The 21,544-nt window shown below is 51.8% G+C and overlaps 8 protein-coding genes; 3 read left to right on the top strand and 5 right to left on the bottom strand.

The window, feature by feature from the left end:
• Positions 1-192: 192 nt before the first annotated feature.
• Positions 193-1,152, top strand: RCC_07588 (uncharacterized protein; the record flags this gene model as incomplete). The annotated part of the gene is made up of 1 exon (XM_023772844.1): positions 193-1,152. The coding sequence occupies one exon, from the start codon at positions 193-195 to the stop codon at positions 1,150-1,152; it is 960 nt and encodes a 319-aa protein (XP_023628612.1).
• A 728-nt stretch (positions 1,153-1,880) lies between these two features.
• On the bottom strand, positions 1,881-3,626 carry RCC_07587 (probable histone acetyltransferase; the record flags this gene model as incomplete). The annotated part of the gene is made up of 1 exon (XM_023772843.1): positions 1,881-3,626. One exon carries the CDS (start codon positions 3,624-3,626, stop codon positions 1,881-1,883), a length of 1,746 nt encoding a protein of 581 aa, XP_023628611.1.
• Positions 3,627-3,854: 228 nt separating this feature from the next.
• RCC_07586 (probable Probable succinyl-CoA ligase [ADP-forming] subunit alpha, mitochondrial) lies at positions 3,855-5,117 on the top strand (the record flags this gene model as incomplete). XM_023772842.1 has 2 exons in its annotated part: positions 3,855-4,385; positions 4,602-5,117. The coding sequence occupies 2 exons, from the start codon at positions 3,855-3,857 to the stop codon at positions 5,115-5,117; spliced, it is 1,047 nt and encodes a 348-aa protein (XP_023628610.1).
• A 752-nt stretch (positions 5,118-5,869) lies between these two features.
• Positions 5,870-7,660, bottom strand: RCC_07585 (Serine/threonine-protein phosphatase 2B catalytic subunit; the record flags this gene model as incomplete). XM_023772841.1 has 2 exons in its annotated part: positions 5,870-7,410; positions 7,516-7,660. 2 exons carry the CDS (start codon positions 7,658-7,660, stop codon positions 5,870-5,872), a joined length of 1,686 nt encoding a protein of 561 aa, XP_023628609.1.
• Positions 7,661-10,640: 2,980 nt separating this feature from the next.
• Positions 10,641-11,950, top strand: RCC_07584 (related to spore coat protein SP96 precursor; the record flags this gene model as incomplete). XM_023772840.1 has 2 exons in its annotated part: positions 10,641-11,105; positions 11,156-11,950. The coding sequence occupies 2 exons, from the start codon at positions 10,641-10,643 to the stop codon at positions 11,948-11,950; spliced, it is 1,260 nt and encodes a 419-aa protein (XP_023628608.1).
• Positions 11,951-12,114: 164 nt separating this feature from the next.
• On the bottom strand, positions 12,115-15,986 carry RCC_07583 (uncharacterized protein; the record flags this gene model as incomplete). XM_023772839.1 has 3 exons in its annotated part: positions 12,115-13,844; positions 13,893-14,841; positions 14,904-15,986. The coding sequence occupies 3 exons, from the start codon at positions 15,984-15,986 to the stop codon at positions 12,115-12,117; spliced, it is 3,762 nt and encodes a 1,253-aa protein (XP_023628607.1).
• Positions 15,987-16,851: 865 nt separating this feature from the next.
• On the bottom strand, positions 16,852-18,759 carry RCC_07582 (probable Glutamyl-tRNA synthetase; the record flags this gene model as incomplete). Its single annotated transcript, XM_023772838.1, has 1 exon — positions 16,852-18,759. The coding sequence occupies one exon, from the start codon at positions 18,757-18,759 to the stop codon at positions 16,852-16,854; it is 1,908 nt and encodes a 635-aa protein (XP_023628606.1).
• A 334-nt stretch (positions 18,760-19,093) lies between these two features.
• On the bottom strand, positions 19,094-20,661 carry RCC_07581 (related to protein kinase C pathway protein SMP3; the record flags this gene model as incomplete). XM_023772837.1 has 2 exons in its annotated part: positions 19,094-20,499; positions 20,553-20,661. 2 exons carry the CDS (start codon positions 20,659-20,661, stop codon positions 19,094-19,096), a joined length of 1,515 nt encoding a protein of 504 aa, XP_023628605.1.
• Between the last annotated feature and the right edge of the window lie 883 nt (positions 20,662-21,544).

Here is a 21,544-nt window from a genome sequence, read left to right as displayed (position 1 = left end):
CTGGCTTGTGCTCCGCTGACGTCGGCGGGAAGCTTGATCGCGCCTGAATCTCGTGTCTTTGTGTCGCGTGGCTGGCTGATCAACACCCGACCATTATTGACCTCACATCAACATCGGGGTTGAAGATATCCATGGACACTGATCAACTTCACATGAAAGAGCATCGATCGACACCACACCATCAACATCAGCATGCCGCCCAAACGGAACTCCTCGCGGCCCACGCACTTGCAACCCCAAGCTGCCCAATCCGATTATGACACCGACACGGCAAACAACACGGACAATCAGCCAACGGCACTCGTCTCCCCACCGCCCGTCCGCTCCAATGAGGAGTTGAATTTGCTTGTGGTACGACGCTGGTGTCCCGATATCACCGGCATCATTGCGATTGCACCCTTCGCCGGCCTGTACACATGCTCGCCTGAGACGCAGCAGTGGGAGAAGAGCGAAACGCAAGGCACACTTTTCATTTGCCAGCTCATCGGCAAACCTTTTCCGCGATACAGAGTGATCATCCTGAATCGTAAAGGGCCGGAGAACTTTCACTTGGACCTGATCAGCACGGAGAACATCGAGATTACGGAGGAGTACGTGATTGTACAGATCCAAGGCGAGGACGATACCCCATTGATATACGGACTATGGATCTATTCCGACGGTGACACCTCACCGGATACTAGAACGGTGATTTCGAAAACCATCATGGAATGTGCAATGAGGGCAGAGCAGGACGCGCAAAATGCAGAGCTCAGTGGCATGATGGGTGAACACGACACTTCTTATGGGACGAGCCAGACCATCGAGACGAACGAATCTTCGTACGCAACGAATGGCCGATATGCACAGACAAGGCTTCCCGCTGAGCCTACTGTGCATCGTCAACAACTTGCTGGGCAGCAGATCGATCTAGCAACCCTTTTCGCAAAGCCGCAAATGCAGCCAGCCGCTCAGACACAACAGCCACTGCTACCTCATCATTTGGCCAATCTTCCAGCTAATGCTCCGCCGGACTCTGAAGCATATCGCCAGAGTACTCAATTCGTAACACCGGCGGAATTTGACACATCGATAAGAGTCCCGCCGCCGGCACAAGCGGCCCCACAACAGAATTCGTTGCTGGACCTGTTCAAGAATGCGAAAAGAGGGTGAGATAGCACTACCCCACGACAGTCTTTCTGGTAGGTGCGCATGTATCTATCTCGCCAGAAATGGGGGAAGAATCTCCCTCCAGCAAAGCGTCTGCAGGRTGTGTTACCCCAATAAAGTGAGGTACGAACCACTAGCCCTTCAACAACCCATTGAAGCCATAGACGAATGGCATTCATCGGTCGGGAGCAGCTCGTTGAGACTACGAGGCTTGTTGGAGGAGCTCAGCAGCATTGACTGGTAGCTAGTGCTCCTGACTCCTGCTTCTCGAGATTGTTGGGCATCATCCGACAGCTAGACGCTCTGAGCATAGTTGGAGGTGGGCGTTGTCTTCACTGATGCAATCCAATTGCATCAATTGTAACGGTGACGTTGAGCTCTCTGTCCGCCGTTTAAGCAGATCATCACAGGTGGTAGTTCAGCCCTGTAGGAGACAATCTCTCGAAGAGTAAAGCGATGACCTGCGCTCGCTCTTCTCGAATCGACACTTATACACAATCCTGTGGGGTGGGTGCTCTCCACTAGGTAGCTAAGCCTCTACAGTCTCGCGGAAACAATGTTGATGGAGTTTGCTCACCGGTCACGCCCATGTCTCTATTGAAATTACAATGTTCGTCAACAGCCGCAAGGACAATTGCCAACTTACACATTTAGATGTGTGCGGAGATGCCACTGGCCGTGAGACGTCCGAGTTTTGGTCCTCGTGTGATATTTTGATCATTGCTCGTATCTCAATCCTCGTCGCTTTCGCCATCGTCCGTGTCTAGCCACTTGCTCATATATGGTCCATCAAGCCAATAGCCCMATCGCTTGTAATAGCCTCGCACTCCTACGCCAGAAATGACCGATATCTTTTTCGACCCATGCTCATCCCTCGCTATCCTCGCTGCTTCCTCCATCAACAGCGTACCGTAGCCCTGATGTTGTGATTTGCCCTTTACACGTTCGTGGATGGGGACGGCAGAGCCGTAGACATGTAGCTCGCGGACCAAGCTCGACGGCTGTCCTGTCAATTCCTCGCGATACGTGTACTTCTCGCTACACTTTCGCAACCTAAGCAACGCAATGAGGATGTCCTGCTTTGGATCCTCGTACGCCAAAAAGGTCTCCCAGCCGCCATTGGCAACGTAGTCTCTTCGGACCAGCTCCACCTGATTCGGTCTGATTTTGTGCTTCACTTCGTTGACACCAACCTCTCGCGTGCGCACATCTCGACATGTCGTGCCAAAATCTTTCATACGGGCAAGTGCCAGCTCACGCAGGTTACCATTCTCGACACCAGAAGTGACCAGTGGCATGGGAATATCTCGTTGTACGCGATAGATTCTCGTCCAAGGAGGGATGAGGGCGAGGATTCGTGCAACAATATCGATGAGAACGTTGGGCGTGTAGTTCTTGTACCTGCCTGTTCGCCAAAGCTCGTACAGGCCGGTTCCACGGATGACGAGAGTGGGATAGATCTTCAAGCCGTCTGTTCGAAATGCTGGATTGGAAAAGTATTCTTGAAATTGGAAGAGATCTCGCTCAAGGCCGACATTGGGAAGATCGGGCATCATATGTGAGACAACTTTGAAGCCAGCGTCTTTAGCTTGGCAAAAGGTCTCGCAAACAGCTTTGACGGTGTGGCCACGGTTGGTATCTCGAGCTACATCCTCATAGAGAGATTGCACGCCAATCTCAAGCCGGGTGCAGCCATAGCGGAGCATGTCTGTTAGATGTGGTGGTAGACAGTAGTCGGGTCTGGTCTCGATTGTGATGCCAACACACTTGGTTGTGCTTTGCTCTCCAGCCATGACGGCTTCATCCACATCATTGGTTTGATAGCCCGACAGGGCGTTGTGTAGTTGAGAAATGAACTCTTCGCGGTATTTTGGAGAAAGTGACATGAAAGTCCCACCCATGATGATGTACTCGACCTTGTCTACGCTGTGACCTAGATTGCGAATCTGGTCTACTCTTCCTCGAGCTTGCTCGAATGGATCGTATCGGGCCCTGATGGCTCGCATGCTGGTCGGCTCATATCCTGTGTATGACTGTGTGCTGTACTCGAAATCTGAATCGGGACCTCCAGGGCAATACACACATATGTTGCCCGTGTATGCGATATGAGGACATCGATGAGGTTTACACATGACAGCCACCACTGCAATACCACTGGCGCTTCTGATCGGCTTTGCAATCAGCTTTGGCAGGATGTACTTCTTATATTGCTCTGGTACAGCAGCAATAATGTCTGTGAGCGGTGGCTGCCGCGAGAGGTAATGCTTCTTCGCCATTTGACTTCGCAAGGAGTTCAAATTGATATCCTTCTTGGGCGCACCGCTCTGCTGCGTACTCTCGAAGTCTTCCACCAGCCAATTCGCTACGTCGGCGCAGGCTCGCATGTATCGTTCATTCTCGGGCGCTAGTTTCGCGATTTTCGAAGCGGGCAGGCGCTTCTTCTTGGCCTCGTGGTAGTTTTCCGTCATGGTCGCCATCGTGATTGTATCAAAGGCAAGTCCAGCGTGCTCAGCGTCCGAGTAAGATTGAAGAGCAGCGGCGGGAACACAATTGCAGTTGCGACCTTAACTTTTTGCATGTGCTTCCGACGGCTGTCATGTCGTTAGCGGCGGCGCGGTTTTCCTCCGGCTTCAGCCGACAAGAGCTTCCATCTTTCTTCACCCGGGCAAGCTCTACACTCCCGTCCTTATCAACCTCACTTCACAATGCAGTCCGTACGCGCGGGTCTTACGCGCGCGGTGCGCAGCGCTCCACAGGGCATCACCCGCTCTGCGGCAGCACCGTATGCCACCATCTCCCCAAAGGAGGCCGCTGGCAACCCCACAGGCTACGAAAAGACTGGCCTCAACCTCAGGCTTACAAAGGAGACCAAGGTCTTGTTCCAGGGCTTCACTGGCAAGCAGGGGACTTTCCACGCGACGCAGGCCATTGAGTACGGTACCAACGTCGTGGGTGGTACCAACCCAAAGAAAGCTGGCACAGAGCATCTGGGAAGGCCAGTGTTTGCAAACGTCGAGGAAGCTAGGAAAGCGACTGGCGCCGATGCCTCTGCCATCTTCGTCCCACCGCCGCTCGCTGCCGCTGGTATCGAGGAGGCTTTGAAGGCTGAGATRCCACTTGTCGTCTGCATCACAGAGGGCATCCCGCAGCATGACATGGTTCGCATCACGGACATGCTCAAGACGCAGGACAAGACCAGACTGGTCGGACCCAACTGCCCTGGAATCATCGCTCCTGTAAGATATATCCCACCATGCTCCCCAATACCTCGAAGCCCTCGTTTTTGTGATGAGACTCCAAAAAACAATCATGATAGGAAGAGTCTGACCTGCCTATGGCGGGATTGATTATAACGTTATTCTCTGAAAAACTTTTGTACATTATGCATTTTGCTACCACGACACACTGCACAAGATCTCGCTCGATCAAAGCTGACAGCGCGATTTTTCTAGGGGCAATGCAAAATTGGCATCATGCCAGGTTTCATCCACAAGCGTGGCCGGATCGGCATTGTCTCTCGCTCCGGTACCCTCACATACGAAGCCGTAAACCAGACCACACAAACTGGCCTTGGCCAGTCACTCGTCATTGGTATTGGTGGTGACCCCTTCTCTGGCACCAACTTCATTGACTGCCTTCGCGTCTTCCTTGCGGATGGCGAGACTGATGGTATCATCATGATTGGAGAGATCGGTGGCTCAGCAGAAGAGGAGGCCGCAGACTTCCTCAAGCAATACAACAACGGCGGCAAGGACGGTAAGGGTAAGCCAGTGGTCAGCTTCATTGCTGGTATCTCTGCGCCCCCAGGTCGGAGAATGGGTCACGCCGGTGCCATTGTCTCAGGAGGCAAGGGTGACGCCAACAGCAAAATCAAGGCATTGGAGGCTGCTGGTGTTGTTGTTGAGAGGAGCCCGGCAAGCTTGGGCAAGACGTTGAGGGAACAGTTCATCCAGCGCGATCTTCTATAAATGTGCTGCATGAATTCAAGGTGATGCGCGGTGAGCGCGCTCTCATCAGTCCGCTAGCGCTTGTACAGAAGTTATTCTGATTTTGTTTGAGTAAGTAGCGATTGTTGAAGTACCGTGAAGAACAGCGATATGATATCCATCTTATGAAGACAGTTCCATGTATTTGCACCCAGGGCCAGTGAAACTGAATGCTGCCGCCCTACTACCTGTTGCAAAGGAAGACGTCTTCCATCCATTCTACTCCCATGGCACGATTAAGAAGCCATCACTCGACGAAACTTTTGTCTCTCCGCAACACTGCTTGCTCTGGTGATGGTGGCTCCATGTATGTGTTCTCAATTTCACTACAAGGAGAGCCGACAAGCCTCAATGCCCCGACCCTCGTCCCATCACTTGCAATTTGAAACGATGAGGGGCGTTTTGCAAGACGATCGATGATGTGRAAACTTGAGAAGAGAATAAGATGTCGCTGTGGAGAGTTTTGGTCATGATTCTTCTCGTGTAGCTGTGTCTGTCCATCATTGCGCGACTGCCCCTGACAGGAGAAGGAGAGCTACCACTGAATCTCGCCTTGGTCTGGTTTCGTTCTCCTTCCCCGTGTAATACCGAAAGGCCTCCAGCGCTCATATTGGGTCGTCGCCTCGTCTCGGTCTCCGCCCCGACCACAGTCTCCTCATCGACATGGAGTGCTCTTGACTACAATGCGTCGCTGGTCGCAACATCCCATGCCACTTCTTTCCCACTCGCCGCATCTAGCTCTTGCGCGTGTTCTTCGAACCTGCAGACATGCTGATTCTTCTGGCCACTCCAGCAAGTTGCGTATCGTTCTCCGCTTCTCTCGAAGCCCGCTTCAACGCTTCATCTCTCGAATGCTCTGCGCTACGTCGGACCTCCTCGTGACTGGGCGGCAAACGCTCGTTCTGCAGATCAACCTTGCGAGCGTCCTCGAAAGAGCTGATGGCTTGCTTGATGCCTTCCGCGCCTAGCATGAGTGTTCCTGCAGGCAATCTACCGCCAGAGGCAGTTTTCAGCTCAGTGACCCGCTCCGACTCTTCACGTAGCACTTGGAAGACACGTGACAGTCTGCCAATGGCGAGGATCTTGTTCTTGATAGCACGACGCTTGTATTCTGTGCTCTCCGGGTCCATGTTGGCCAATGATGTGTTGGTGAGGGCTGGAGATGCAGGTCCGGAAGACAGCGGCGTCTCATCCTCGAGTTCTTCCTTGCTGCATGTGTTCAGAATCGCAATAAGCATATCCGTAATCTTCTCGCCAACGAATGGAAGCGACCAAGTGAAGACGTCCATGAAGTTGGGCAGCCAGTAAGGATGAGGAGTGCAGTTGAATTGCCGAATGTTCATGACGTTGTTTTCATACTTCAACACCGCAGCCTTGTTGTTGTAGACATCCAGATAGTTGGGTGCCGAGAAGATGGTCATCACTGAGGGAAATCCTGTCGTCCTTGTTTTCCTGTACATTCTGTAGCCAGCATCCTGCGCTTCGTGTGCTCTGATGATGGAGAGAAGATTGTTCTTCTCCAAGAAAGCGCATGCAGCGGGGTAGCTGAAGAAATACGAGCATCCTCGTACGTGGTTGTGGATGAAGTACTCCTGCGTCTTCTCTTGGCCGAATTCTTCCAGCGGATCAGCCCAGAGAATGTCGCACATCAGGCCGTGGGTGGGTGGCTCCCTGAATCTGTCGAGTGCCTTGATGTCTTCCAAAGTGTGCAGCTCGGGGCTTAAACCTCCGTGAATGCACAAAAACTGCTTGTTCATCACGGCGGCTAGCGGGAGTGAGCAAAACGACTCCATGCACGCCTCATACACCTTTTCGCTGTATTTGTGCTTGCACTCGAGCTTGAAGGTGAAGTAGTCGGTCAAATGACGACACTCGTGGTTACCACGAAGCAGCCACAGAGTGTTTGGATACCACATCTTCAGCGCCCAAAGGTACAGCACACACTCAATGGAGAAGTAGCCGCGATCCACATAATCGCCCAGGAACAGGTAGCGTGTCTCGGCTGGGTCTCCTCCAACCTCGAAGAGCTTCATCAGGTCGAAGTATTGTCCGTGAATGTCACCACAGACCGTTATTGGCGCATCCATTTCCAGCAAGTTGGGCTCTGCGCGGAGAACTGCGTTGCCTCCGTTGATGATCCATAGTGCTTGATCTTCCGTGAGGCGACCTTCCCTGTAGAGATGTTGCTTGAGGAACTGGAGATTGGGCTTGGATGGGTCGGTCGACGATACGATTTGCTCTTCGGTGGGAACGTTGAATGAGGGCGCTTGCACGTCTAGGCGACAAGTCAGCTTCCATGCTCATGTGTGGTCGGTCAATCAGTGAGGTGGAAGCCGATGGATCCCGCAACACCTCATACTAGAGTTTCATTGCCATGTACCTTTGCATACTCGCTCCTGTGTGCTCACTTGCGTGCCGTCTTCCATCGTGTGCAGTGTGAAGTCGATCTCCGGGATCTGCTTCTTATTCTGCACCGCGCGCATAGCATTGTCAATGTACTGATCTTGGTCGTTAGAAGCTTCCATGTTGGCGGTTGGYGGGACGGTGGCGGGAGGAGGTGTCGTCGCAAAGGATCAGGCTGAGATGTGGTGCGCGTCGGCGATGTGAATTCAGCTCCAGATTCCGGTGTGGCTTGTGTCGGTCAATGTGAAAGTGTTGGCCACGCGACTCTGCTTGACACCAATTGAGTAGATCACCAAGAAAACAGGCCGCACGGTGTGCAATGCGAGCAGAGTTCGAGATGATAATTGAGATGTGCTGGYTGGACTCTTCCGGGTTGAATTATGATAGGAGGAGCAGACGACGTTCTTGCCTTAGCTAGTGGAGGGTTTGTGGCCGCCAGGCGAGTCTGTGGCGCAAACTGAGGTGCTTTGCTTCGCGGGGTCCATGGTCCATCACGATGACGACCACCTATACTCTAGTTACATCGCATCGTCGTCTCCGACAACTCGACGAGCAGAACAATGAGAWCAACGAGTTGCCGTAGATGGGAGGCAGTGTTTCGCCAAGAACCGTCGTCGAGTTCTGAGAGCATGTAGATACCTTGCAACGGACTTCACCGACAGTACCTTACCTCTCGGCTGATTGAGAGACGTTGGATGTACAGATCAACGACTATAGACGTGTGCGGGGAGTTGCAGACAGAGATATTGGTAGAATGCCACGAAGAAGTTTTGTGGCGGCTTTTGGCGACGTGATATATACTTGAGTAGAAATCAAAGATGAGCTATCCCATGCGTCACTTCATACCTAGGTACATTGTGACCATCTTCACCCGACTGCCCGATTTCCAGTGCTGCTGACTCTGCGAAATTGGTACAGATGTACATGTGTGCAGTCATATGCTGCAGTCTTGGACAGAGGAAGGGCAATGAGAATACAAAARCTCACTGACCCCACGTGGCTGGGCGCTTACAGCAGGGCGCGTATGCAGTTGGTCTTTTTAGTGAAACAGCTACGCATCGTTCAACGTGCTGTTGTTGGGTGATGCTCGGAGCTAATGTCGTTGATCCGATGGAGCAAAGCATCGAGTCTTGACTACTGCAGGCACAATTGGTACTCTCGCACGAAAAAGTGGCGCGTATTRCCTATGCGCCAGTTGGCTGTACTGTGCCGCAGTGGAAGAAAGAACAAAAGCGGAAGCCATGAAACTCGAACTTTTAATCCTCCTCATTTCTTGCTGTTTCAGCGCTGTTCCAGTGCATTGAACTGACGTCCGGATAGCCAACAAGTGAGGCCAAATGTTGAGCATTCCTGATCAGTGTGGGTGGCTCAGGGATGCCACCTACTTTGTGGACGACTCTGGAGACTGGATTCCTCGGTTGCATCTTTCGGCCAGGAGATCCTGGGGACGAAGGAACGCAGATACCAGGCCCGCAGGTGGAATATGTTCCATTCGCCTCTAGGAAGGTTTCGAGGAAACGACCAAATCGGAGCCTCTACCTCTGCGTACCTCCTTCAAAGCCAAGGCAGTTTCGTCGCGTGGACTGACAGACGTTGGCTGCACATGCATAGCAGTTGAACGCTTCTTGTCAAACCATGGACTCGACACGACTAGAATGTGCTACTGTCGGCAACCATTAGCCTCCGCATTAGTATGGCCAGTGGGGATCCAGAGCTGCTTCCGCCGTGTCAACAACGAAACAAGCATGTGCGGTCGAAGCACAAATTACGGCGTACGCAGGCAATGCCGCAGAGCGCCTTGACGACATCGTGGCATTGTCACCATGTGTTTGTGTTCCAAAGACGGACGCCACCTCTGGAAGCATCAGCAAAACCTCAGATCTTTGAGAAAGGAGGTGCGGTGGGAAAGATGGTCCGGTTGGTGGCGGCCTTTCGTGTCTCAGATCGCGTCGCGTCTGTTCACACCGTCGTTCCCCACAGAATCATGGCGAAAGCCTCGTCCGGGGTTATGAAGCCGCTGAAGAAGCCATACGCGGGGCGATCTTTAAGGAAACGCTGTCGTGTATGAAACGCCATGGACCATCGTGTTCACGCGAATCAAGGGCCGCAGAGTCGGTCAGTCGTTCAAGCATCAGAGGTGCAGACGAGGTCGGTTCTCGGACTCGGAACCTTATTTTAGCGCTTCTCCTGACATCGACTTCAGCTCGTCGATTGGCCCTCGAACCTTTTCTTCAAAACGTCGTGGCACAAGGAAGAGCCCAATTGTAACGAGGATACCGCCATGTCGACAACGCACTGCTCCATACTCTGTCGCTAGCACAGACTCCTTACGCAACGGGAGAACACCAATCGAGTGWCGTTACCGCACCTCTTTCGAGACTTGGCGCGAAAATCGCACCGACTTCCCGTTGAGGAGCACAAGCTTGTCGCGTGAGGAGGCTTGGCTTCAGGTCCAGTGGTAGCCTACGATCCACCGGTGTTTGAAAACGCCTACAGCGCCTCCTGGACCAAAAATGCACCAAGCACACGCTGGACCTGTCGTTGGCACTGCAGGCAACCTCCTGCTGCCACACTCAAGCATGCCAGGGCACCACGGGGTCGTCGGCCGGATCTCCACGCAGGCATGGCGCGTAGACCCACCTTGTACGCCCTGATCCTTGCTGTCGTGCTCATCGTAGGGAGTTTTCGAGATGTAGATCTCGCCAAGGATGCCTTTTAAGACTCGCGGATGCTGCACTTCCCACTGCCCTTTCTCGATATCATCGTTTTCTGTGAAGTCGTTGTACATACCATCTTGCCGTGCCAGGAGCATCGTGCATTGCYACTCACTTTCACGTCTCTGCGAGACTTCCACGAGCTCCACTCTCTTTCGCTGATCATCTTCTGTCAACGACCTTGCCGTTTCGGATTGACGAGGTATGCTTTCAATGGCGTTTCCCAACTACGCGATGCCACGAGACTGTCGCTATCATACGACCTAGTGCTCACATAGTATCCTTAGCCCTATTCGAGCATCGATACCGACGACAACATCGTCTAGCCGGTCTAGCGATTCATCAGCATCCCACAGCTTGGATCCATTCATTTATTCACAGCATTACGATGTTTTCCAGAAATCTCCTCGGGGCAGCTACGGCATGTTGCCTGCTTGTCGGTTCAGTCAACGCACATATGGTCATCAGATCTCCGGTCCCGTATGGCCAGGACAGCTTAACGAACGGTCCTCTCGAGAATGATGGCTCAGACTTTCCTTGCAAGCAGCGCCCAGGGGTCTACGACATCACCAAGATGAACACCATGCCGGTCGGCGTGCCGCAGCAGCTTGCATTCATGGGAGGCGCTACACATGGTGGCGGTTCATGCCAGGTTTCTGTTACCCTAGACAAGGAGCCCACAAAGGACAGCGAATGGAAAGTGATCCATTCTATCATTGGGGGGTGTCCAGCGAACGCGACTTCAAATCTGTCGGATGACGCGAAGGGAGAAAATGCAGCCGTGTTCGAGTATTCCGTACCCAAGGGGATGCCAAATGGCCAGTATACTCTTGCCTGGACTTGGTTCAATAAGGTGAACATCATCCATGAATATCARTTGAACCACTGCTAATGATGACGTAGATTGGGAACCGAGAGATGTACATGAATTGTGCTCCCATAACTATCACTGGAGGTTCGGACAACAACGACGTCTACGACACACTGCCTACCATGTTTGTCATAAATCTTCCGAGAGAAGAGTGCGCCACTTCCGAGATGGAGGACTTCATCTTTCCAAATCCCGGGAAATACGTCGAAACTGCAATGCAAACTGCACTTGGGAGCGCCACGGCTGGCAGCGGATGCGCAGCAGTCACTGCCATGGGCGCTGGTAAAGGTGCCCATGGCTCGAACGATGCGCCAGCATATGCAGCACCATCCGCCACAGAGTCTGCGAGCCACGCGTATGGAAACGTGGGTCAATCAGGAGCAGCAGCATATACAAGTGCATCGCCTACTGCATCAGCTCAGATCACCTTCCCAGCGGTTGTTRAGGGTATTGACGATGTAGTTACTGCTACAACTTTGGCGACCATCACTGCAACTAGCTCTTCCGCACCAGCCGTAGAGGAGACTGGAATCGCTGGTGGCGATGTGCCCCCAGTGGTCAAGCCCACGGGGTACACCGCGTCTACAAGTCCCGCCTCAGGAACAAACGGAACCGCAACATCTGGTGGCTGCTCTGATGGCAGCGTAACATGCGATAGCCCAGGAAGCGTTGTATGCATTGGAAGCAGTCATTGGGGACTGTGTGATATCAATAACTGTGCGGTTCCTCGCGAGCTATCTGGAGGGACGGCGTGCACCGGCGGCGTCGTTAGCAAACGACACGCCACCCACCTGCTTAGACATGCTCATCATGCTCGTAGCTTTTAGCTTGCCGAATCGGATCACGCTGCTTTGCGCGTTGCGCTAGTATGCTCCAGCGTTATTATACTACAGAATGGGCGGAGGCAGCCCTATAAGGTGCAGATACACAGTATGGACCAAGAACAACACGAGAGCATGACCATGTTAAGAAACCCGTTTGATCAGCACTATCAACTTTTCTGCGCGACTTTGACTTTTGCAGTACTCTCTCTCAACTTTGTGACCAGARGTTCTCTCTCAATCCCGAGATGGCTAGAACCATCTCTGCCTCTGAACACCCCATATCCCCACTTCCAATATGATCTCACGTTCTTCGGTGTCGCGTCTCGATAGACATGTCTCGCTGAATGAAGATCATCGATTGCGCGACTTGCAGCGAAATAGGCAATATTCGATGCGACGGTAGAAGGAAGTCGAGGAAGGATCCGCCAAGGCCGTCGCGCAAAGAAGAATATGGTCGTAATGATGTAACATGCCAAAATCGCTTGGGTCACCGCGAAAGCTGATTCTGAGAACAGTATGCGAGTTTCGGGCTGAAGGATGACGCCCGAGACTTTGCTGTCATCCGACGACTTCTCGAACAGTAGATCAGCATTGGATCCAACAAGAGTCGCGAAAAGCTGATTGTAAGTTTCAGCAAATTGCTCTGCTGCACTCTCAGGCTTTGGCACAGGTCCGGAGGCATCGAGCAGAGAGAAGTCGTTGGTCCTTGTTGCTATCAGATAATTCACAAAGTCCGATGGATTCGAGTCGTTGTGCCAGGTGCTTCCACTGTCCACTAGGAACTGATTGGCCTGGGCAATGAGATCTGATGGCGAGCTGGCGAAATATGCATCAATCTGACCGGTTTCCATTGTCGTAGACGATGACTCTTGAACGTTGCCTTTGCCGTCTACGACAAGCTCGGCTGTGCCAATCATGATTTTTGGTGAGCAGAGGAGCATCGTCTCATTCCTTGATGTTGTACGCATCTTTGGGTATCCGCCCTCAGATCTGCCAGCTCCTTTGCCAGTCATGACTTCCCAGTCGGCACGAACCCATCCAGCGACGATGTGTTGTCTGCATAACAAATCATCTTCTGTAGTCCTGTTGCTAGAGAGCATCGAGTTGATCTCCAGTGCCACATGGCCAGACAGCGGACCTAGGACTCTCAGGGCTGATGATGTCGTACTGCCTTCGAAGTTCGTACAAGCGACGTTCGATCCATTTTGGCYCAAGATAACAGTCAGATTAGCATCATTCGCATCATCCGAGAATGCTAAAGTGTAATGTTGCGGTCCAGACAATTCGAGAGTTTGGCAATTCAAATCCGCACCGAACGACCATGTGGTCATTCGAAAGGTGGTATTGTCGTCGGGCGAAACTAGATTGGCCGGCAAGAACGCGTGACGCTGGTCAGACCAGGCCGGCAAAGAGGTATTCGCTGTCAAGTTCGACATCTGGCGATAGAATGGATCTGATGTTGTGCCACCCTGCCAATTGCTGGCCACGTCCGTGTTGAAGGGGAGGCCTGTACCATTCAAGACGCCAAACCGTGCTGCGTGGGGCAGCGGAAACTCCGCTGCAGTCGCAATTATTCTGGTCCCTTCGTACATTAGACCGCTCAGCGCGACCGCCAATACATTAGCTAAGAGTACCATGAGAGACACAAGTCCTAGGATGAAGTGCTTTGAGCGTATAGCTCTTCCAAGCAACAGCTGTGGTGGGAAAGAGCTATAGTCTAGGTCGACCGATCTCGAGGCAGAGGCATTCCCTTTGCGAAGCTCCTCAAATGGCTGGWGTAGACAGAGAAGTCGGTTAAGGATGAGCCAGAATGGCTCTATCGAAGTAGCCAGCGCTATCGGGATGTAATTCTGAACGAGTTGTCGCACGAAAGTCGAGCCTGAAGGGAGAGCCAAACCTGTAGTCGTCAGTCATGCAAGCGTACATGTGCGGAAGAAAGACCAACCGTTGTTGTATTTGGCTAGGAGGTACAGCACTAGGAAAGTTGTCAATGCTGCGACTTGGACCGCGAGGAATGCAATTCCTATCCCGATTTTCATTTCAGCTGGCCTCACACCTCGGGATGGTCGATCGCTGGGCGTCGTTGGTATAGACTCCAGTGGATCACTTGACCCAGTAGTCGTGGTTGTAGAAAGCAGTGGTTCTTCCGCCCTACGTTCAGGGGATCGCACTCGTATCTTTGTCTCGGTAAGGCGAAACGATGTTCGTTCTAACGCCTTCTGAACATCTGCAGTGCTCTTATAATCCAGGTCCATGAAACGCTCGAGGGTTCCTCTTTCACCCATGGTAAGATCCATAAGGTCGCCGATCGTTGCAGGGTCACTTCTTAGTTCATTCGCTCTCCGTGGAGTGTATAGTAGAAGACCAGCCGCAAGTATGAGCACGAACGACAATATGCACGTAGCCGCGTAGGAGAACTCGGGGATCAACACTACGGCCTGTGTAGTATATGAGCGCTCCAGTGGTGAATCATCGCCCCCACTGATACCCTTGGCCAAGATGTCTACCATCTGTCGGGCGAAAAGCAAACGGTATGCTGATTGGTACGATAGCCGCAAAGTCTCGGCATCTAAGTAGTCCTCGAGGGGGCGCTGATATGTTGCGATTGCAAAAGGGGCCATTCTAGGGATATATGCTAGATTCAGAGGCACGTTCATCAGCTGTGACTTCTGGTCCGGAAATCCGGTCCTTGGGAACGTGCTTCTGGTAGGCAACTTCGTCACGCCAGAGTTCATGGTCCACTCCAGAGCGCTGACGTTGAATAAGTCATCGGGTAAAGGAAGCTTCTCGCTATCAGATCTGACCTGGAGCACGGATTTGGATGGCCAACTAATGGTTGCATTCACCTCTTGCTGGTAGTACGTAGGAGTGCAAAATAGCGACGTGGCAGCTGCCTGCGTTCATTAGCCATGTAAGAACCAAACAACTTGCGCGATAGCAGTCATTCATCACTTACTTGCGATGGGCTTGGGGAGCCATCCATGTCGCCAGATTCGATCGCTGCCACAGTGGCTTTTGACCAGCGAACGAAAAAGCTATGAAAGAACCTTTCATCGCAGTCGTACGACAAATAATAGTCTGCTACTCCATTCAAGTTCTGATAACCAACATACATGGTGTCAAAAGGCTTCGATGTATCGTTTCCTCCAACGGGTCGAAACGATGGAGCATAGAAGCTACATCYTTGCGAAGTGTTATATTTGACCGATCCCGACGTGTTAGTCAATACAGCGGTCTCGCATGAAACATCTAGGCTGTACATCTTTGTGCTCCCCGTGTATGTAATATTGGTGGCGTCGGGAATGAGTGCATCGGATGGTCCAAAGGCTGCGATGACATAGTCTTTTGTCATGTAAGCAGGCAGAGTCTCGTTCAGCCAAGCGATGTTGWAGACTGACTGCGCATAGATAGCTGTCAGGTTTCCTTGTTGACTTATGGGCGTGTATGACTTCGAAAAGGATCCTTGCACGTTTCCTTCGACCCTGATCGTCCTCACGGCAAAGATACCCGCTTGCGTCGGAGTTAAACCCCACAGGACGGATATCATGGCGACAGAAGCGGCCAACACCGACCAGTGTTTATTCTTGTAAGCACTGAAAGGTATAGCCGCCAAGAACTCCAGAGGGTAGCTCAGCAGGATGGAAGTGGTAGCTACGGCTCCACTAGGTTTTGAAAGCTGAAAGTACGGTTCCAGCCGCTTGACATCCAGATCAACCCAAGTCCACAGAAAGCTGTAAACAACAGATATGATGGTTGGCAGATACAGGTAGCCGAACGACCGAGACAACGGTAAAGCGTTGATATCCTTGGCGAACAAGATGCCCTGATCGCGCTGGCTGATGCTGAGGAGCAATTGGATGACTACTATCAAGCCAGCAGTCGCCAGGATAAGGACGCCCATGTATATTGGCCCGAGGGTAATCGGAATCCATGGCTTTGGTAGTTTTCTTATCTCTTCCTTTTCGTTCTCCAGAAACTCGACACGGTTCGAGGGTATAGGAGGCAGTGGCTTGCGACTGATGTAAGAGCTACGCGACATCGAGACCGCTGCACAGTGTACAATTGCTACCCTCGAGATCCAGTATAATCGATATTATTTCCGTGCAGGGTGCAGAAAAAACGAGGGCAAATGAATCGCATGCAGACTGCTGGGAGCCCTCTCAATTTGGACCGACATGATCCTTTTGGATATGCAAGCAAGAGGCACAGCACAGCACCCCCACGCCTCACAGTTAGCTGCAAGGCCCACAGGCCGTCTGGGCAACACAGATCAAAGCCAATCCTATCGCGATGTATTCTTGAGATAGCCGCCCTTTGATCTGGCTAATCAAGCCGGCGCTTAGAGACGTTCATTGCATGAAGGGTGCTATGCCATACAGAGTCAGCCCCCTTGACGCATTGTCATCAACAGGAATAGTTGCCGGTCTTCTATAGCACCGTGACTGCTGCTATGGTTCGGGTGAGCCAGCACAACGAAATCTTTGCTCGCCGTTGCAAGAGTGGAGATGTTTGCGGGGACAAAAATAGCACCAATGCGAAGTGGATGTTGTTTCTGTAGCCGCCCACAATCGGGAGTGGTGGTGTTGGCGCCACGGGAAAGCATCTGCGAATCAAATATTAGTTGGCCAATTGAACGGTCAATTGAATGACCACAACACAGCCTCTTGAAGCTCGACACTAGTATGCGATAGTTAAAATCCTCCGAGCGTAGAAGGTCGCCGGTCGGTCACCAGAAAGGATCATGCGACATTGAAAACTTCAAACTGCAGAGAGACTCGCTGCTGAATTGGGAAGATCACACTTCGAACTACATTCGAAGGCATAGCCTCTCGGCGCATTTTGATTTGTTTCGAGTAGCGAGCGGCCGCTCGAACAGCAGGACCTATGCTAACGCTCTTACGATTCTAACTATCTCCCTTTCCAGTCGGGATCTGGAATGCGATAGCGCTCTCGCCGTGCTTGAACGCCTTATCGATCCTGTAGAAACCCTTGCGATCGAATTGCATGATGTCATCCTCCTTGAGCGCCGCGACGTTGCAGTCAGCCAGCACCTCAGTCTTGACCTCCGTGACCTTGTTCAGCACCTCCTCGAGCACATCATCATCCTCGAGTTTATCCTTGCTGATGAGATAGTCGAATTTGTAGAGCGTGACCGGGACGAGCTCCTGGTCCGTGGAAAGCCACGTCACCTTCTTCTCGGTCTTCTTCACGTCACCCTGTAGGTGAAGCTCCAGCTCCAGCTCCGTAACCATCTTGTCACCCTCAGACTTGACCAAGTTGAGCGGGTTGAGTGAGTACGTCTTCTTGCGCACAATAGCGTTACCCCAGTTCATGAGAGTGATCTCCTCGTCGTCTGCGAAAGAACGAGCGTCCTCCTGATCCATAATGATCGTCTTGCTGTACACGACCTTCTTGGTACCAAGCTCTGCATTCTTAGCATGTACAGGCTTGTCATCAGTACGAGCTGCCTCGGGTGCACCAATCACCTTGCAGGTGACCTTGTTCGTGGCATCGACGGCAGTGTAGCGCGCGGCGACTGGGTCAATGAACTTCTTGTTGGTAGCCCAGAAGGCGTGCCAGTCCATCAAGTTGATGTTCTTGCTGGGTCCGGTCTGAAGGATGTAGTCCCGCAGGGCTGGGATGGTCATGCCACGACGACGGATACCACGAACTGTTGGCATACGTGGATCGTCCCATCCCCAAACCTTGCCGTCGGCGACAACCTTGGTCAGCTTACGCTTGGAGAGGAACGTCTTGATGAAGTTCATGCGTGAGAAGTTCCAGTTGTAGACGTGGCGAAGGTTGAGCGTCTTGAGGAACCACTGGTATTGGGCATCACGATCGTTGTACTCGGTTGTTCTCAGCGCATGGGTAATACCCTCTACGGAATCCACAATCGGGCAAGCAAAGTCGTAAGTCGGATAAATCTTCCAGGTGTCACCGGTGCGGTGATGAGTGGACGGATTGCAGCGGTAGATGACCGGGTCTCGCATGGCGCCGTTGTTGCTGCTCATGTCGAGCTTGGCGCGGATGGACCACCTCTTACCCTCCTCACTGCCTGTCTTCATCTCCTCGAAGCGTGCCAAATTGTCCTCAATCGAGTCGTTGCGATGAACACTCTCGATTTTGTTGAGGCGCTCTTGCTGCATCTTCTCTTGCAGAGTGTCATCGGCATATGCATTGCCGTCTTTGATCATTTGCACTGCTCTCTTGTGCAAGTCCTCAAAGTAATCGCTGGTGTAGGTAATACGGTCTGGCTTGACGCCGAGCAGCTCGCAATCCTTCAGAATCGAGTCCTGAAACTCCTGCTTCTCATTCGTGGGGTTGGTGTCGTCGAACCGCAGGATCATAGTGCCCTTGTACTTCTCGTGAGCGAAGTAGTCGTTCAGCAGCGCTGCCTTTGCATGTCCGATGTGGAGGTAGCCGGAAGGCTCGGGTGGGAACCTCGTCACTACACCCTTCTCGGTGTCTGGTAGGCCAATGTCATAGCTGGCGCCCTCCTTCTTGCCCTCCTCTTTGCCGGATCGGGTGGGCAGGTCGACGGTAGGTTGAGCGGTCGCCTCAATGAAGCTGAACCACCGCGACAGGTTGACCATGAGGCCTTGTTTGATGTACGCGTTTGCAACGCGGTTTGCTCGCAACGTCTTCCATACCGTTGTGTCGGCGTCTGTGAGCGTGTATCCCACAATGTAGCTGCGAAGAGTGAGGTGAGCGTCGAGCTCGCCGAGCGGCCCTTCGATTTGCTTGAGGTTGAGAGGTTTGAGAGACTCCGCGCGGTCTTGCCACTCCTTGATGTGTGCTTGATTGGCCATCTTCGTGTAATGTGATGTAGCTGCCTTGGAGTGGAGGAGTCAATTCGAGAGAGCGAATAAAAGAGTGAAGGCGGGGAGTCATTGGCGGGGGAATCATGTCTCGTATATAGAAACTCTATACGAGGCCATATTTGAGAACATGAAGCAAGACTGAAGCTACCTACGAAAGTCAGAGGCATCATTCTCTCTACAACATCGAATCGCAATGGCTATGTCGTTCCTGGATCGTATATGGCCGGATCCACTGTTGTGATCAACGATGGAGCGCGTGATCAGCGTGGAGATTGTCAAGGAATAGTAATATCTAAGCAAAAGACAAATGGGTATCATACGATTAGCATTTATTCTCGACCTGCCAGACCACCAGTCCTCTCCGCCCTATTACTCTCTGCAAGGTGGACCATACCCCATCGTCACCAAAGTCCAGGTCATCAAGACCTATATGCCTCCTGTACTGCCACAATCGAGTGAATGTGAGATCTTCTGCCTGCGTCGCATGCGTCCCAGCGTAGCCATCCAAAAAGGCGGCGCTGCTGGGAGCAATAAGCAGAGTCTTGTCGCTATCACTGCCAACACAGCTTGCTGAATGCTTAAGCAGGCCAATCATAGCATGCCCAGGCATACCCATCAGATCCGTTGTTTCCATATCGTTGTTTTTGCCATCAAGTAGCCACCTTGGTGGACTGTAGGTCTTCCACCAGAAGGCCTGGCTGATGCCGTCTTGCTTCGAGATCCACCCTTGCACCGGAACAGCTCCACCCTGATGGAAGATGCCAAAGAGAGTCGCAGCCAGTATATTGAATAGAAACCAGATCCCAATCCAAAAACGACTGGCTCGCTTGGGCACGTCAACGGTGGACAATAGGAGAGGCACTGCCGGCAGCAAGAATCGTGCTTCCTGATGAGGGAAGAAGGAGAGCAGTGATATGCCTGTTACCGCGGACCAGAAGAGGCTATTCTTCCTGCTGGATAGGAAGATGAAGGGAAATGCCGGGCCAATCAATTGCGGCAGATTCGCGACATAGTGCTGCCAGAATGGATGAAGTCCATGTTGGGCCAGATTGGTTGTGTCCGCGTTATAGCTCAGATTATTCCAGGGGGTAATTACAGAAGTAGAGTACAGACTCCTCAAGTGCGGTCTGACTCCTGTGTAGTATTCTGTATCCATGGTGATGGCAATCGTGAGGGTGAAGAGTCCCGCCGCCACCATAATCGGGATTCGCAGCGGCTGCCGGTACAAACCAGGGAGCATCTGCGTCAAAGGCACCACCAAGAAAGCAGGGAACGTAATGCGATTGAATATTCCCAGTACACCCAGAAAAGCAAGCACACAGCAGGGTGCTGGGAGAGTTTGTTGCACGTTTTCCTTGAGCTTGCTGACCAGCACCAAAGACCAGAGCACAACCAGCGTTTCAATGCTGTTCGAAAAGGTGTGAGTTTGATATGTCCAAGTCACGTACGACGAGGAAATCATGATGATGGCCACACGCCGATTGTGCACGTTTTGAATCAGCTCATGTATTGCCCAGTCGCCGAGTATGAAGCTGAGCAGGAACATCAAGACACGAAGACAGTAGAAGGCGATCGATGGCGGTACTGGGCCATTTCCAAGACCTTCCCAAAGCCATTTTAGGACCGTCAAAGGCCAGCCGTAGATGAGCCAAAAGGGGAATATACTTCGAATGGGCTGGGAGGAGGTGAACTCCCATGTCTTGTAGATGGGATAGCCAAATACCTCGCCTGAAAAGGTGTCAGTAACCGCGCGGCTTGTAATCGGAAATATTAGGGCTTACCAGCGATGATCTCGGGTCCTTGAAAGTGTTCGTCCGGATGAATGTAGCTCGGCGATAGCGCAAAGTACAGCCTCGCAAGCACGAGCACGAGATAGAGCCTGCGCCACATCTTGTGAAAGCGATAAATTATAGAGAGCGCGTAGCCAAATATTTCAGCACTGTTGTCAGCACTGAGCCGTCCCTCATGGTGGGAGGAAGGATTGTTGCCGATAATGGGGGCGAGATGAAGATAGATGCCGAGCGCGTCGAGATCGCGACATCCACGATGCCTTGGCAACGTTCTATCAAGGGGGATGGGACTCCCTACTCATGGTACTCACATCACTTCTTTCCGAAAAAGAAATGGAGGAACTTTGAGTTGTTGGTACGGAGATAGGATTGATGGTCTCCATAGCATGTATACCAGATAATACCACAGATGAGAACAGTCCGGTCACTTCCGCCCTTTTGGCCGTTACTACGGTGGTCTTTTAGCGACTTCCCTGCAACAACCCATAAATAGCTTTTCAGAATGCACTACTACTCTTAGCTTTACCTCGGCGCCGGAGTTAGAGTATTGCAGCGTTTCCTACGCTATTATATCGTATTATATATAAGGTTTCGATATAGCAAGAGTGCTAGGCTATATAATAGTATCGTAAAGATTTGTTCTAGTTACCGTTAGTATATCGATACTCTTATAATTTTATCTAAAGGCGTTGCCTTATACCTATTGCTTATCTCTTTTCTGTTTACCTATATAAAGCGCAGAGAGAAGAAGGCGTAAGCTAAGGTATAGAGATGTCGTAAACTAGTGTATATTATATAGTAGTATATTCCTCTAAGAGCTATAGCTTAATCTATACGATAAAAGGCAAAGGTGCGATATAAGTATATCGTAAATCGCAAACGCTAGTACAATTCGAAAGCTATATTGCATACTAACTAAGAGGGAAGTCCGTTAAAGGACCGGATAAAAGTGTTATATAAACTCTAGCTAATAATTCTAGATA

The sequence above is a fragment of the Ramularia collo-cygni genome (assembly GCF_900074925.1).
Source record: "Ramularia collo-cygni strain URUG2 genome assembly, contig: RCC_scaffold12, whole genome shotgun sequence".
Taxonomy (NCBI): domain Eukaryota; kingdom Fungi; phylum Ascomycota; class Dothideomycetes; order Mycosphaerellales; family Mycosphaerellaceae; genus Ramularia; species Ramularia collo-cygni.
The sequence above is the reverse complement of the archived record's forward strand: the minus strand, read 5'-3'. Positions and strand labels throughout refer to the sequence as shown.